This window comes from Saccostrea cucullata, unplaced genomic scaffold, assembly GCF_032062105.1.
Source record: "Saccostrea cucullata isolate Sc308-1 unplaced genomic scaffold, CSIRO_AGI_Scuc_v1 ctg5648, whole genome shotgun sequence".
Taxonomy (NCBI): Eukaryota; Metazoa; Mollusca; class Bivalvia; order Ostreida; family Ostreidae; genus Saccostrea; species Saccostrea cuccullata.
Window position 1 is genome coordinate 1 of NW_026929653.1, and position 17708 is coordinate 17708.

The window sequence follows — 17708 nt, forward strand, 5'->3', positions numbered from 1 at the left end:
CTTTGTGACGGAGTGTCTGGTGGAGGACAGTGATCTGGAGTTTTTCCTGACCACGGCGTCACATGAAGTGATATCAGAATACTGCCGGTCTTGGGAGTATAAGAGGAGTGAGGGAGAGAGATGTCTGTATGTACCGGACAGACCGGAGAAGATGTACGACCTCTTCATAGACAAACTACAGCTGGATATCATCACACACTGTACCGTGTCTGACGAGGGGATTCATAACAGAATCAGTAAACGTTGTAAGTATTTCTTATGTTTACTAGTAACTGCAGAAAAATACTTCATCTATAAATCTGATCTTAAAAAAATCTGCGTTTCTTTAAAAAGTTTTACTTTGATTTGAGAGAGTTATTTACATATTATATTGCCAAAGGTTGTCATTTGAAGCATTTCTATAACTTGATGCTTGAAATATTTTACATTTTTGGGTTTTTTAAAATGCTATAAAAGGCGGATAGGCTCATTTCTGATAAAATACAAAAAATATCTCGTTATAACGAGCTAGTTATCTCGTTATAACGACTTAGTTATCTCGTTATAACGAGATAATTTTCTCGTTATAACGAGTTAATTTTTCTCGATATAGCGAGTTTAAAAATGGTCTAAGTGATATAGGAAGTATGGCATATAAAACCGAATCGATCAAGTCTGTTTAAAGTGTGTATTATAAAGATTTTATTGAAAAACAACAAACTAGTTTTGTTTTGTTTTTTCGAGGGGTTGTTTCTGTGATTGCAGTTCGCTTATTTATAAACGATGCAGTTGACATGTATTGTTTAACTTGAAAGACTGAAGACAAATACGTGTACATGTATACGGAAACGTTTGGCTGCTTCGTGATGTTGTGTTATGAGTGGACAGTAGCTCCCGAATTTTACGCCCATGACTTAATTGCTGATGTCTCCATATCCCCCTTCTTCAAAACATTTCTTACTCTAAATATAATATATATCACACTGTAATATAATATATGTTGCATCAACGCCTTTATAAGCTTGCTATTATAATGTACTAATTTAGGAACTTAGACATTGATTGTGAAAGCTTATAAGTCATCCAAAACGTCTTTTATTGGAGAAAGTTGTCATACATAAAGTGCCAAACTTTGAAGCAAGTACATTTGGCAATAATTTTTTTTTAATATTGTGTCCTTAGAGACGTTCACGTATCAATGTATAAATGTGTTCTGTTTAAAGATTGTTATTTTTATCAAACTGTTTTTATTGACAGCAAGATAGTTCAGGATTAATATTATTTAAACCATACTGCAAATTATATTTGCGACTTTTTATCAATTTTAAAGTTAAGTACGACTGATAATTGTCAACTAAACTTCAGTGGCATTAAAAAATTACAGCCATTTTAATTCCTATACTGCTATTAATTTGGAAATTAAGGGGCAACTTATTATTTCGTTATAACGAGATAATTAACTCGTTATAACGAGAAAACTATCTCGTTATAACGAGATAACTTACTCGTTATAACCAGTTAACTAACTCGTTATAACGAGTTAACTAAGTCGTTATAACGAGATAACTAATTCGTTATAACGAGATAATTAATTTGCTATAACGAGATAAGTAATTCGTAATAACGAGATAAAAACAAGTCGTTTTAACGAGATAATTAACTCGTTATAACAAGATACTAAGTCGTTATAACGAGATAGTTAACTCGTTATAACGAGTTAAATATTTTTTTTATCTTTTCAGACAATCCTATCCGGCTTTCGTAAAATACAATTACTAGTATATATGCAAAAATATATTGAGTAAATAATATAGCACAGATAAATAGTTACATAACTTACTCGAATACAAAGGAATACGAATATAGGTCCATCCACATAATCTGTCGTAAATCGGTTTTCTTCTTATTATTATATTTTTAAAAGATCTTAACGAGGCTGGAGGGTGGCAGCCATTTTCAGACTATTTCGATCTCCTTTAAAAGGAGAGCTCCATATAAAGATGTACAAAAATGATCAAAATTCAAAACTAAAATGTATGGTTTTTTTCTTTACCTAATGAATGTTGACATCTTAAGATACCGTATCTAAAAAAAATTCGTTAAATCTGATGGTTAATTTGTAGTTAAATTGTTGAACCCCCCCCCCCCCCAGCCTCCTTAAATATTCATAATAATTATTAAATTATGTTCTAAAATAAATATATGTACAAAATAATAAAATGCAAATTCATTTTCAATGAATATTTACGAGGGTTGTCCCGTAAAATCGTGGACAAGTTGTCTAGTTTGAAAAATAATCATCACTGCGTTCTGAAATTTTCACCACTTTTTAGTAGATAAATTATGAATATACGTAGCAAATTTCAAACAGATATATGCATAGGTAAACAAATTGTGTTATTTTATGTTATGTACTGTATCGCCCTACGGCGCATGGATAATAACGTCAAAGTGTCTAAAACAGCGTCACGTTTCATCTTTGTTAAACTTAAAGTTGGATAAGCCCCACTTAAATTTAGAAAATTTATTGATTTACATATGTGAGTATCTATAACCAGTTAAGAAACCAATGTGGCACACTCATGCGATCTTCTGAATATTTATTAGCAAGTTACAAACAGTATTCTCACCATCATTCAACTAAAAGAGAAGCTCACATCGACGGTCGACGGTGACAGCGTCCTTTGCTAAATATTACAAATGTCAGTCTGTCCATATGTTTTGTAATATCTGGGGACTTGACCATGAAGATTTCACTAAGAAAACTTTCATTTCATTTATATACTAAAGATCTGGTGATATTTTTCATATTTTCTTTCTTCTGTATTCATTTAAAGTCTCTAAAGGCGTCATTACAACATCCTAATCTATCTGAACTGCTCTCCGGTGCGCCGTAACGTCATAAAAAGTCGCCATTTTTCGTGTATTGTGTTTATTACTTTCCCATTTCAAATGCTCGGGAAACTGCTAAAAATTAACCAAATGCCTTGAATTTTTTAAAAAGACGACAGAATTGATTAAGGAATGGAATTAGGATAATTTTCATCCTAATCTTATGTATTGAAAACTTTTATTACGAATTAATTCTTATGTCTTCTCTAATATAACCTTGCTATTTTTACCGTGCGCCGTAGGACCGTACCTTGTGCACATTGAAGCAGAATAAAATCTTTATTTTTGAATATATGTTATCAAAAACATTATGATTCACTTAAATATGATGAATAAACATTTACAGAAAATTTCAGCTTAGTGCGCCCATTACTTTTGGAGAAAAACGCTTTGTCCACGATTTTATGGGACAACCCTCGTACAAACGATTTATTATAATAATTTAGCATCATATATTAAATAAATCCTTTGAATACATCTAAATGTTTATTGAGTTCTTTTATGACTTCGAAATACACATTTATAATAATGTCAACCTGTCGACCTATCAACTATACTTTCATTACTTCGAATTTCGCAATATTAATGATGTCAACGTGTTGACCTGTCAGCCATATATCAAAGCACGATTATCAACAAATAAACTTTTAATGACTTCACAGTAATATTGTGGTCAACATGTCCGTTTGCCAACCTGTCAGCTAAACAGATATTGTGGCATGTTTATGAACAAATTTTCTTTTATGACTTCGAAATACACATTTATAATAATGTCAACCTCTCAAACTGTTAGATTTTAGTATTCAAATACCAAAATATAAAAAATAACGTAGACAATAACTTTTGCACAAATATTTAATATTCCAAAACTCTGAAACGTTCTGAATCAAAGTTGAATATTTTGAACTCTTAATCAAATAGTACTTTATATTTGCTTAATAAGGGTAAACTTTTTGCATTCAGGAGAATATTAATTGTGACATTCATTTGCATCATTTAGTGAATATACCTGAAGAAATATTAAGAGAGGATATCGATGCTAGAGAAAGGTTTTTGAAAAACTTCAAGGAAGAAAATGTAAAAATGTTTCGCGCCAGAGGCATGATAGTTGGATGTGCAGGTGCAGGTAAAACAACTCTTCTTAGCAAGCTTCACGGAGGAGGTATAACAGATGAAGATGAACCCACTGAGACAACTATCGGCCTTGAGGTCCATGAAGATTTATTTACTATTAAGGAAAAAAAGTTAACAGAGTAAACTAAATAGCAGCATGATTGAGGTTTTCCGAAAAAATGCTCAAAATTTACACAATTAATCCTGGTTTACACATAGAACACAGTCGTTACCGCAAAGTGTTGAAACAGAAAAATAATTATAACTGTCAGAGAAAAATTTCCAATGAAAATATCTTGCGGTAACGAGTGTGCTCATGTTGAAAAAAATAATATAAAATGTCATTGCGTGTAAAAATGTTGAAATTAAATTTATTCAGACAGCTAATAAACGAACATTTTTTTCTTGCATGTTTAAGAATTTTATTCGGAAGAACACTTCCCTTAATTCATTAGTGTGTATGAAAACAATGAAAAAGATTAAAATTGAAATAAGAAGCACGATGCACATACATCCTATTCTTTTTATAACATTGTGGATTTTCAACAGATCATTTTTTTAAGAAATAAATGAAAATTTCACCGATTTTCTTTTTTGATTTACAATGTTTCTTTTTTTATTTTACGGTTATGTTGATACAAAAAGGTTCTTATATAATACTCATCACTTAATCATTGCACAGAATGAAATCATACGGTATAGTCACTAATTAGAGATTTTGCAAATGGCTCAGTTAAGTGGGAAACATTCATTTAGCAAATTATGTCATTACACATTTCTCTTGAAAGCGAGAGGGTACATGTAGATAGTAATCGGTATGTCCGTCCGTCTGTCCGAACGTCCGTCCGTCTGTTAAGCTTTGGAATACCCATTACTTACGTCTCCATATAAGTGAAAAATTCTCGAGAGGGACGTTAAATAATGTACAATCAATCAATCAGTCTTAACCAACTGAATGAAATTGAATGGAGACTTTCAGAGAATCTTTATATAATGATACCATTGTGCACCTCCTATTTTGTGTTTTGATCCGACACATATTTTGGGTTTCATGAAATAAGTTATTTGCAAAGGTTTAGCCTATTTTGATTACTTGTCTCCTACAAAATTTTAACAAATGACAAAATTACATTTTGCAGTGATAAAATATTTTGTCTTTTTTGTTTTAAAGACAACATACTGTGGTCATAAAACTTTATGGAAAAAACAATAATCTATTCTTATTTGTTCTTTAATTTAAAGGGGCGACAGTGGTTTCCATTGCACAATATTTCTTGCATCATAGTAAAACTTTCTTTGCTTAATTATTAAGATTAAACAAAATCAAGATACGAGGGTTGATCCAAAAGTAATGTCACGGTGTATATCAATATATTCAATATCTTTATTATTTGTCGTCATATAATCAAATATAATATACCAAAAGATGCATAGACGTTTAAAATATTAAACATATGGGGGGTCGCCGCGTCACAACTAAGTGTCACGTTTTGAATTGTAAATTGTTATACTGAAATTGACAAAAACTTTAAAAAGCATCTTAGAAAGGAACATCTAATCGCCCAATATTTTATTAGAGAAAATTTTACGACATTTTCTAATTTTAAGTTGAAAATAAAATGACGTCATTGCTGTTTGATCATAAACATTGCTGTTTTAATCAGCTTGAATGAACAAAAGAAATGTCGAAATAGAAAAAAACCGCTGAAACGATCTGTAATCCGTTTTTCCTTCAAAAAAGGGAAATCGCCCGTAGAATTAGTTACGATGATAAACAGACACACAGAGGATAGAATGTAAATAAGAGACTTGTTTATAGAATTGATGATTTCAGCGATTTTTAGCGGGTCAAGTGTCACTAAATGATCAGCAGAGGACAGAAGGACCGACAAGGGGAGGTAGGAAGGAAACGTTCTTGAAATGGTGTCTGACGTTGTCCAAAAAAAAAGAAGACGGTTAGAGGGTTAGAGCGATATGAGAAAATTTAAGCCTGTATTTTAGTACTGTTCAAAGAATTTTGACAGATAACTAAATTATGTATAGACCGAGTTTACAATGGGTGCCATTAATTCTTTTAAAAAGAGAAATATATGTTTATGTGTTCGCGAATCTCAAATAAATTTAATGAATCGAAGGGGAAGCGTTTAAGGGTATGACGACGTTATTTAAGTGCGGCGACTACCATAATCGCACTTTGTATATGACTCGATATTTTGAAAAGTATACATCATTTTAATTTGAAATTTTCAGGGCTGATTTGTAATATATATAGCCATTATCATGTTGAATTTCGTTAATTTACGTCGACTAGTAGCAATTTTATCGAAGTTGTGACGTTACTTTTTGATCAACCCTCGTATTATAGGTTTAAAAAATGTAATTACAATATTATAAACTAATTCTGTCACTGATCAGTATAGGTCAAGGCCGTTACAATGTGTTAATGAAGTTATGATAAACGCTCTTAAAGAAAGCGGTAATAAAAATGATATTAAATAAAAACTAATGCAATGTAAACATACTCTCTTGAAATTATAAAAAAAGAAGAAATTTCAGAATATAATTTATTCATTTTTTCTATTATGTTTTTCATACTTATCCTTTTCATATTTTGTAGTACTCTATAAAACAGGAAAATCCGTTAATCTTTGGCATTTTGAAATGCCCCCTTCCTCTGGTAGCAAGACGGTAGAATTTTGTTTTTCTTACATTTTATGAACATTTCAGCATTACTCATCAAATACGAGGGTTGTCCCAGAAAGTCGTAGACAGGTTAAACAGTTTTGTTTCTCTTTGCTTTATTAAATTTCTTTCCATGTCGTAGCAAAGAGTAACATTTTATGTTGATGCGTTTCAAGTTTCATGATGATATCACATCTAATAAGGAAATTATGAAAAAAAAAGAAAGAATATAAGTGTACACCGGCGCACGAAAGCAAGCGTAAATTACGTCTCAAAACGTCATGATCTCTTTGTCTGCTTCACTAGCGGGTATTAACAATCAATGTTTTTTTTAAGTGAAAAACCACTCTTGATTAACAGACATATTTAAATTCAATACTATCCGTTTGTTTTTTACTTGTTTTTTTTAAGCATATTCAAATTTCAGTCGAAATTTAGTCGAAAGATTGCCTTAAATTGAAGGCAGCAGAGAATACAAATTGTTTGACGTTGTTAGCGGTCAAGATTTTCCCTAATTGTTTGCGTTTATCAAACAGTACTCTGCTTCATACATGCCGTAATTAACTATTTTCGGTACAGAAGAAAACCTCTCATTGAATACCGTGCAATTTAAAAATAACTTTTTAAAAATTAAAATCTGGTGTCTAATGTCACTTCTGTACTTTTTTCCCGTCTTTGATGTATATTAACCATATCCAATACAATTAATTACATCTCCGTGCGCCGACTACGCGTTTGACGACGTCATTTTCATCAAACTCAATTTAAACGATACTATGAAAATCATAGTATATATGAATATCATGACACCAATCGCGTGTTTCTAATGATATTTATATGAAATTTTGACATAATATTTAGATTTTTATTCTGGTTTCAGTGATTTGAATTTGAGTTCAATGTATTATATAGTACTAAAGAAATAAAAGCAAATGTAATAGTTATATGCATAAATTATTCCGAATTTTGTCCGTGCGCCGACAGGCCTTATCGGCCTTCATATAAATCGTCCTAATATTGTTAATATGAAAGACATGTATTTAAAAATTCATAATTTTAAAGAGCATTGACTATATTATGTCTTTGCAAAATTTGATAAGTATTGGTTGCATGATTAAAAAAATTATAAACATTGCCTACGACTTTTTGGGACAACCCTCGTATCTTAGTTTGAACAAGAAGTCTATTTTGGTTTTTGTATAATCTGCTTTAAAGTGCTAAAAATTTGCATTTTCCTATATAATCCTATTTTTAATGTACCTGTATTTTGAGACAGTCCCTTAAAAACACCTGGACAGTAGATATCCCCCAAATTTTGATTGTAGACTATAGTTAATGTACGTTATGTATGGTATAAAAATGAAGTGTATCGTTATTGTGGTTTTAGGATGATAAAACCCTAGACACCCCCTTTAATTTTGTATGCATAAACATTTGGGTAGATAACCCATGAAGAGTCATACTCAATCGAACAATAATGTGAACTAAACATAAACATGAAATCAAAAATTTTCGTGAGCTTAATAATCGTGGTTTTCCGTTTTACATGTATGAAAAGAACCATGAATTTTTATCCACCACGGAATGCAATTTTTCTTATATAACACTACCGAATGATTCCTTAACCACGAAATTAAAACCTCATGAAATGTCATAATATCTAAGCATGGACACCGGTATTACCTCCAACTTGCTATTTTTTTTTCCGGAGACTACTATTACATCATGAAGAATCATCTTAAACTATATTATTTGTGACCACTTCAGAAGTTCACATTCTTTGGCGTTCAGATTTAAGAACGCAGTTCGCAGTTCGCTATTCGCAATTCAAAAGTGAACTGCGTTCTAGAACGCACTTTGCAATTCAAAATTTAAACGTACGCTGTGTGGTCTGAAATTTTGAGGGTGGGGTACTAGTGGCCAGATACCACTTCTATGAAAAAATGGTTATGGTACCATCTCCAGTTTCCGAGATATGGTCTTCTAGTTTTTAGCCCTACAATATAATACTATACGAATAAACCTCGGGCTCGGGGACATCAAAGTCCCCTACCCTGGGGTCTGAAATTTTTGGGGTGGGGTACTAGTGGCCCGATACCACTTTTATGAAGAAATAATGATAGTACCATCTCTAGTTTCCGAGATATGGTCTTCTAGTTTTTAGCCCTACAATATAATACTATACGAATAAACATTGGGCTCGTGGACATCGAAGTCCCCTACCCTGGGGTCTGAAATTTTGGGGGTGGGGTACTAGTGGCCCGATACCACTTTTATGAAGAAATAATGATAGTACCATCTCTAGTTTCCGAGATATGGTCTTCTAGTTTTTAGCCCTACAATATAATACTATACGAATAAACATTGGGCTCGGGGACATCGAAGTCCCCTACCTTGGGGTCTGAAATTTTGGGGGTGGGGTACTAGTGGCCCGATACCACTTCTATGAAGAAATGGTGATGGTACCATCTCTAGTTTCCGAGATATGGTCTTCTAGTTTTTAGCCCTACTATATAATACTATACGAATAAACATCGGGCTCGGGGACATCAAAGTCCCCTACACTGGGGTCTGAAATTTTTGGGGGTGGGGTACTAGTGACCCGATACCACTTCTATAAAGAAATAGTGATGGTACCATCTCTAGTTTCCGAGATATAGTCTTCTAGTTTTTAGCCCTACTATATAATACTATACGAATAAACATCGGGCTCGGGGACATCGAAGTCCCCTACCCTGGGATCTGAAATTTTGGGGGTGGGGTACTAGTGGCCTGATACCACTTCTATGAAGAAATGGTGATGGTACCATCTCTAGTTTCCGAGATATGGTCTTCTAGTTCTTAGCCCTACTATATAATACAATACGAATAAACATCGGGCTCGGGGACATCGAAGTCCCCTACCCTGGGGTCTGAAATTTTGGGGGTGGGGTACTAGTGGCCCGATACCACTTCTATAAAGAAATGGTGATGGTACCATCTCTAGTTTCCGAGATATAGTCTTCTAGTTTTTAGCCCTACTATATAATACTATACGAATAAACATCGGGCTCGGGGACATTAAAGTCCCCTACCCTGGGGTCTGAAATTTTGGGGGTGGGGTACTAGTGGCCAGATACCACTTCTATGAAAAAATGGTGATGGTACCATCTCTAGTTTCCGAGATATGGTCTTCTAGTTTTTAGCCCTACTATATAATACTACAGTGGACCCTCATTTATCCGGACGCTTTGGTTCCCAGTCAATTTGTCCGGATATGAGAAGCATCCGGATATCTGAATCACCAGTTAAACAAGACAAAATAACATTTAAAAATTTCGTTCCGATGAAAAATCGTCCAGATACTGAAGCATCCGGATATCTGGCGTCCGGATATCTGAAGGTCCACTGTATACGAATAAACATCGGGCTCGGGGACATCGAAGTCCCCTACCCTGGGGTCTGAATTTTGGGGGTGGGGTACTAGTGGCCCGATACCACTTCTATGAAGAAATAGTGATGGTACCATCTCTAGTTTCCGAGATATAGTCTTCTAGTTTTTAGCCCTACTATATAATACTATACGAATTAACATCGGGCTCGGGGACATCGAAGTCCCCTACCCTGGGGTCTGAAATTTTGGGGTAGGGGTATTAGTGGCCAGATACTACTTCTATGAAAAAATGGTGTTGGTACCATCTCTAGTTTCCGAGATATGGTCTTCTAGTTTTTAGCCCTACTATATAACACGCATTCTCTGTAAGCACCAAAAAATCTTGGAAACGACATGTCTCGGATTTTCATGAAATTTTCACCATAGGTGTGCCTTGGTACAAAACTAGTAAATATGGTGTCGGAAGTTCCACACATGCACTTGCTTGCCATGGAGACGGATCCATTGAATTCGGCCATTTTTGGCCCATTTTGACTAAATGAGAACATGAAAATTGAGGAAATATAAATGAATATTTATTGGTATCTAATATACTCTAACAAAAATCATTTGATCATATGATAACATAGCATTTTAAGGTACACAGGGCATATAAATGATTATTCTAGAAATATTCCTCCTGTACGGAAAAGGTCATGCAAACTTACATGGTTTCTAAAAAATTGAAAAATGGGGAAATTATGGATTTTTTGAGATCTTTGAGGCTAAATAAGAAAAATTGTCCGCGGAAATTTCCCAAATCTTAAATGTGTTATCATACTTGGGAATAAGTAGTGTCACTTCATGAAAAAAATATAAGTGGGCTTTTGCTCCTATTTTTAGTAACATGTATCTATAAATAGATATATTTTAGAAAAATGTGAAAAATCTAATTTTGGCAAAGTTTAAATTGTCATTAATGCATAATTAGAAGGTATGTTGTAAAATTTGATATTTTAATGACAAGAGCTGGACACCACTAGCTGGTATGGACCACGGTTGAGGTTAATTCCCATTTCTATTTTAAGTAACAGGTGGCTAAATATAGATATGTCTCTGAATATTAGGAAAAATGGCATTTTTGTTCTAATTGGAAGTTTCATATAAAAAGTCCTAACGAAAATAAAGCTTTCTACAATATGCTTTCAGAATGTACATGTGTTTGTTCAAAAATTGCTACAATATTGAGGATAGACTCTTGCTTCATTTAATGGCAACAATGGTCTAAAAATAGATTACTCGAATAAATTAAAGAAATTATAGGTTATTGCACCTTTTCAGACCACTGATACTAAAAATAGAAAAATGTAGACCATTGTTGGTATTAAAAAAAGGTCAGTTCTAAATATTGTAGCAATTCCTGTACAAACAAGTGTTCATTTCGAAGGCATATTGTAGAAAGCTTTATATTTAAGCCATTTTCTAGGAAGATTCAAATTAGCAAAAGTCATTTTTTTTCCTAATATTTAGAGACAAATCTATATTTCGCCATTTGATACTAAAAATAGAATTGGGAAACCCCCCTCAACCATTGTCCACACCGACTAATGGTGTCCAGCTTTTGTCATTAACATCTCAAATTTTACGATATACTTCCAAATTAAGCAGCAATGACATCTATAAAGTGCCTAAAAAAGGCGCAATAATCTACATTTTCTCAATTATTCGAGTAATCTATGTTTTGACTGTTGTTGCCATTAAATGAAACAAGAGTCTGTCCTCAATATTGTAGCATTATTGTACAAACATGTGAATTCTGAAAGCATATTGTCGAAAGCTTTATATTTGTTAGGACTTTTTATATGAAGCTTCCAATTAGAACAAAAATGCCATTTTTCTAGTATTCAGACATCTCTATATTTAGCCACCTGATACTAAAAAAAGAAATGGGAATTCCCCTCAACCATTATTCATACCTGGCCAGCTAGGGGTGTCCAGATCTTGTCATTAACATCTTAAATTTTACAAAATATTTCATAATTATGCAGCAATTACATCTAAAATGTGCTTGGAAAGGTGCAATAATCTACATTTTCTCAATTATTCGAATAATCTATTTTTAGACCATTGTTGATATGAAATGAAAGAAGACTTCATCCTCAATATTGTGGCAATTATTGTACAAACACATGTACATTCTAAAAGCATATTGTAGAAAGCTTTATATTTGTTAGGACTTTTTATATGAAGCTTTCAATTAGAACAAAAATGCCATTTTTCCTAATATTCAGAGACATCTCTATATTTAGCCACCTGATACTAAAAATAGAAATAGGAATTCCCTTCAACAATTATCCAGACCAGCTGGAGGTATCCAGATCTTGTCATTAACATCTTAAATTTTACAAAATATTTACTAATTATGCAGCAACTACATCCAAAAAGTGCCTGAAAGTGTGCAATAATCTACATTTTCTTAAATTATTGGAGTAATCTATTTTTAGACCGTTGTTTATATAAAATGAAACAAGAGTCCATCCTCAATATTGTGGCAATTTTTGTGCAAACACAAGTACATTCTGAAAGCATTTTGTCGAAAGCTTTATATTTGTTAGGACTTTTTATATGAAGCTTCCAATTAGAACAAAAATGCCATTTTTCCTAATATTCAGAGACATCTCTATATTTAGCCACCTGATACTAAAAATAGAAATGGGAATTCCCCTCATCAATTATCTATACTTGCTTGTGGTGTCCAGATCTTGTCATTTACATCTAAAATTTTACAAAATATTACCTAATTATGCAGCAACTGCATCTAAAAATTGCCTGAAAAGATGCAATAATCTACATTTTCTTAATTATTCGAGTAATCTATTTTTAAACCATTGTTGCCATTAAATGAAACAAGAGTCCATCCTGAATATTGTAGCAATTTTTGAACAAACACATGTGCATTCTGAAAGCATATTGTAAAAAGCTTTATTTTCGTTAGGACTTTTTATATGAAGCTATCTATTAGAACAAAAATGCCATTTTTCCTAATATTCAGAAACATCTCTATATACATGTATAGCCATCTGTTACTAAAAATAGAAATGGGAATTTCCCTCAACCGTTGTCCATACCAGCTAGTGGTATCCAGCTCTTGTCATTAGAATCGCAATTTTTACAACATACGTTCTAATTATGCAGTAATGACAATTAAAACTTTGCCAAAATTTGATTTTTCACATTTTTCTAAAATATATCCAGTTATAGATACATGTTACTAAAAATAAAAGCAAAAGCCCACTTATGTTTTTTTCATGAAATGACACTACTTATTCCCAAGTATGATAACACATATAAGATTTGGGAAATTTCCGCGGACAATTTTTCTTATTAAGCCTCAAAGATCTCAAAAAATTCCAATTTCCCCATTTTTCAAATTTTTAGAAACCATGTAAGTTTGCATGACCTTTTTCGTACAGGAGGAATATTTCTCAGTGTACCTTAAAAGGTCATGTTATCATATGATCCAATGATTTTTGTTAGAGTGTATTAGATACCGATAAATATTCATTTATATTTCCTCAATTTTCATGTTTTCATTTAGTCAAAATGGCCGAATTCAATGGATCCGTCTCCATGGCAACCAAGTGCACGTGTGGAACTTCCGACACCATATTTACTAGTTTTGAACCAAGACACACCTATGGTAAAAATTTCATCAAAATCCGAGACATGTCGTTTCCAAGCCTTATAGTAAATTCGTTGGTGCTTACAGAGAATGCGTGATAATACTATACAAATATACATCGGGCTTGGGGACATCAAAGTCCCCTACCCTGGGGTCTGAAATTTAGGGGGTTGGGTACTAGTGGCCCGATACCACATCTATGAAAAAGTGGTGATGGTACCATCTCTAGTTTCCGAGATATAGTCTTCTAGTTTTTAGCCCTACTATATAATACTATACGAATAAACATCGGGCTTGGGGACATCAAAGTCCCCTACCCTGGGATCTGAAATTTTGGGGGTGGGGTACTAGTGGCCCGATACCACTTCTATGAAAAAATGGTGATGGTACCATCCCTAGTTTCCGAGATATGGTCTTCTAGTTTTTAGCCCTACTATATAATACTATACGAATAAACATCGGGCTCGGGGACATCGAAGTCCCCAACTCTGGGATCTGAAATTTTGGGGGTGGGGTACTAGTGGCCCGATACCACTTCTATGAAGTGGTGATGGTACCATCTCTAGTTTCCGAGATATAGTCTTCTAGTTTTTAGCCCTACTATATAATACTATACAAATATACATCGGGCTCGGGGACATTAAAGTCCCCTACCCTGGGGTCTGAAATTTTGGGGGTGGGGTACTAGTGGCCAGATACCACCTCTTTGAAAAAATGGTGATGGTACCATCTCTAGTTTCCGAGATATGGTCTTCTAGTTTTTAGCCCTACTATATAATACTATACGAATAAACATCGGGCTCGGGGACATCAAAGTCCCCTACCCTGGGGTCTGAAATTTTGGGGGTGGGGTACTAGTGGCCAGATACCACTTCTTTGTAGAAATGGTGATGGTACCATCTCTAGTTTCCGAGATATAGTCTTCTAGTTTTTAGCCCTACTATATAATACTATACGAATAAACATCGGGCTTGGGGACATCGAAGTACCCTATCCTGGGGTCTGAAATTTTGGGAGTGGGGTACTACTTGCCCGATACCACTTCTATGAAGAAATGGTGATGGTACCATCTCTAGTTTCTGAGATATGGTCTTCTAGTTTTTAGCCCTACTATATAATACTATACGAATAAACATCGGGCTTGGGGACATCGAAGTCCCCTACCCTGGCGTCTGAAATTTTGGGGGTGGGGTACTAGTGGCCCGATAGCACTTCTATGAAAAAATGGTGATGGTACCATCTCTAGTTTCCGAGATATGGTCTTCTAGTTTTTAGCCCTACTATATAATACTATACGAATAAACATCGGGCTCAATATTTGGAATACATGTTCTTCATACCTATAAATAGCAGGAAAACCCATGTCTAAATAATTTATCGCATTGTCTCTGTATTAACATAAGATATTGTCTACTAAAATACGACAGATTAGATCTACATGTACATGTGTATAATTAAGTTATTAGGGTTTTAGGCGTTTACCATTTTAATAAGAATCCAGCAATCAAAAACAAAAAAAAGGAGGGGGGGTTACAGAAGAAGAATTTAATAATAATTCAAGTGGAATAGGATATCCAGTATTTTGGATATGATGTATAATAAAAGTGTTCTTATAATTTTTTTTAGATTTCTTTCTCTATGAATATGAAAATTTTATATAGCAAGATTTAAGTTCTTTTTTTAAGCTGTAAACTTTCATTACAAACTTTTGTTTGATAACATACCGATATTGCCCTTTCATGATGTTTATTCATAGATAGACTTCACAGAAATGCAAAATACTTTTTTTTGTGGAGTCGATAAATAAATGGATTGACCGTATGAAAGGACTACCAGGTACGTTTGTTAGCTTTTTAACTGAAAAAAAAATTGTATAAACCATAAGTTTTCTTTTTCATCTTTTTTTTATCCAACAAACGAAGTTTTGAGGTGTATATATATAGCCGTCTGTCTGTCTGTATAGCTGTCTGGTAACATGTACAAACGGGTCCGGTCCACATATATCTTTTGATGAAAATAAAGATTGTACTTCTTCCTACAAAAATTGCTCATGACCTAAGGATGTGCCATGACCTTAACCTAAGGTCTTTTTAACAAGTTCAAGGTCACCTGAAGAACTTTTTCATAAATCGTATCCGGTCCATATCTTATGTATACACTTAGTGAGTTCCCATTTTACACTTAGATTCCTTATGACCTTAGGTTGTGCCATGACTTGACTTAAGTACATTATTTCATGTATTCAAGTTTAACTTTAAGAAAAAGTTCATAATTATATTTTTTAAGCAAAACAAAAAAATGAATCTACCACTTTACACAAAGATTGCTAATGACTTAACGGTGTGTCATGACCTTGATTCAAATTATTCTGTGGAAATCCAATGTGACTGGTCCAAAGCTTACCTATGGATATATTTAGTTGGGTTTCCTTTTATAAAAAGATTGCTAATGACTTGAAAGTTTGACTCTATCTTTAGTCATGTTTTTTTGTGCACGTTCAATGTAACAGGAAGAAAATAGAAATATGTCCATAGGACATAAATGCCCCGCCGAAGGAATACCGGGGTATTAGTAATGCAGCATGAAAATTTGTATGAAATTTGTTCAGAATATCTTGAATAGTGATGCAGTTGAATTACTTACATCAGTATGTATCAGCATATCAAGTTTCAGAAAAGTGAGGTCAAGGCAAATGAAAGGTCATGGTTAAAAACTTGTGATACAGTTGAACAGTTGTATGTATCAGCATAAAAAGTTGAAAAAAACATTATTAATGTTTTAATACAATTAAATTTTAAGCTTAAACACAATTTGATAAAAATGAGGTCGAGGTCAAATGAAATGTCAAAGACGAAATGTTGATGTAGTTGAAATGCTTACATCAGTATACGTATACATCAGCATATTAAGTTTGACACTAATTTTGGAAAAGTGGGTTATTTTAAAACTGAGCTTTGAACTGAGCTAAACCCGAAATAAGAGTCAGATCAAAAAGTAAAATATGAGGTGCACAGTACCATTATGTAATGGATCTGTGTAAGTATAATTAAAGAACGGCGAACATTAGTATTGTTCTCCTGCCTACCTCCAAGTCAGTTTTCAGAAATTTGGATATCTGAATTAATCACACCAAAGCCTTTTTTTAATTTGTTTCACGAGGGGGAGGGGGGCATATGTTTATACTATAAATGTTATAGAGAAAAACGACAACAATGCTTATTTTTTCAGCAATTCCAAACTGCTTTACAACTGAAACATTCTATTCTTACTAATATATATGCTTCCTTTTGTATACATAAAACATATGAAAAGATTTCAGATACATTTATTTATATCCAAGATTATTTCAGAATATGGTGATGCTCTTTGACCCGATTTCAGTGAATTATATCGCATACCCCCTTAATTTCAAGAACTAGAGCTAGTATGATTTACTTTTCCTTTTTTGCACAGATGTTAAATAAACGATCAATTAGCATTGAACTGTTCTTTGTATTAAACAAATATTTTATGGCCAAATGTCAGCAATATTGAATTAAATGGTTTTAAAATGTAGGGAGAAATCAAATGTTAGCGTGCGTAGTTCTTTTATTCCGTGGTATAGGAGGAGTTGCAGATAAGAGATGCGTACTATTTAAAACTATAGAAAAATTGCACTGTCAGTGGTTTGCCTTGGAAAACCAAAAATATGTGTCCAATCAAAAAGTAAAATAGGAGGCCACAATGGCAATATATAACAAAAATTCTGTGAAAGTCTCATTAAATATCATTAGAACAATTGGGCCAATTTTAGTCAAACTTGGTAGACAGCATCCTTCTTTAAAGGGACTTTGAATTATTAAATTAAAGGGTTAGGTTCCCTTGCAAGTAGGGATCATCACGAAAAGGAAAGAATAGGGTTCTGGAGACTCTAACAGAACGTCAGATTAGGGGATCAAAATTTGCATTGAAATATATGTGAAAATCCTTTAAATTCTTCTCACGAACGTCAGGGTCAGATAAACTAAA

General features: G+C 33.4%; 1 protein-coding gene across 1 annotated transcript; it reads left to right on the plus strand.

Moving 5' to 3' along the window:
• Positions 1-17: 17 nt before the first annotated feature.
• Positions 18-4128, plus strand: LOC134281618 (uncharacterized). Its single transcript, XM_062764052.1, has 2 exons — positions 18-245; positions 3872-4128. The coding sequence occupies exons 1-2, from the start codon at positions 152-154 to the stop codon at positions 4126-4128; spliced, it is 351 nt and encodes a 116-aa protein (XP_062620036.1). The 5' UTR covers positions 18-151.
• The last annotated feature ends 13580 nt before the right edge of the window (positions 4129-17708 follow it).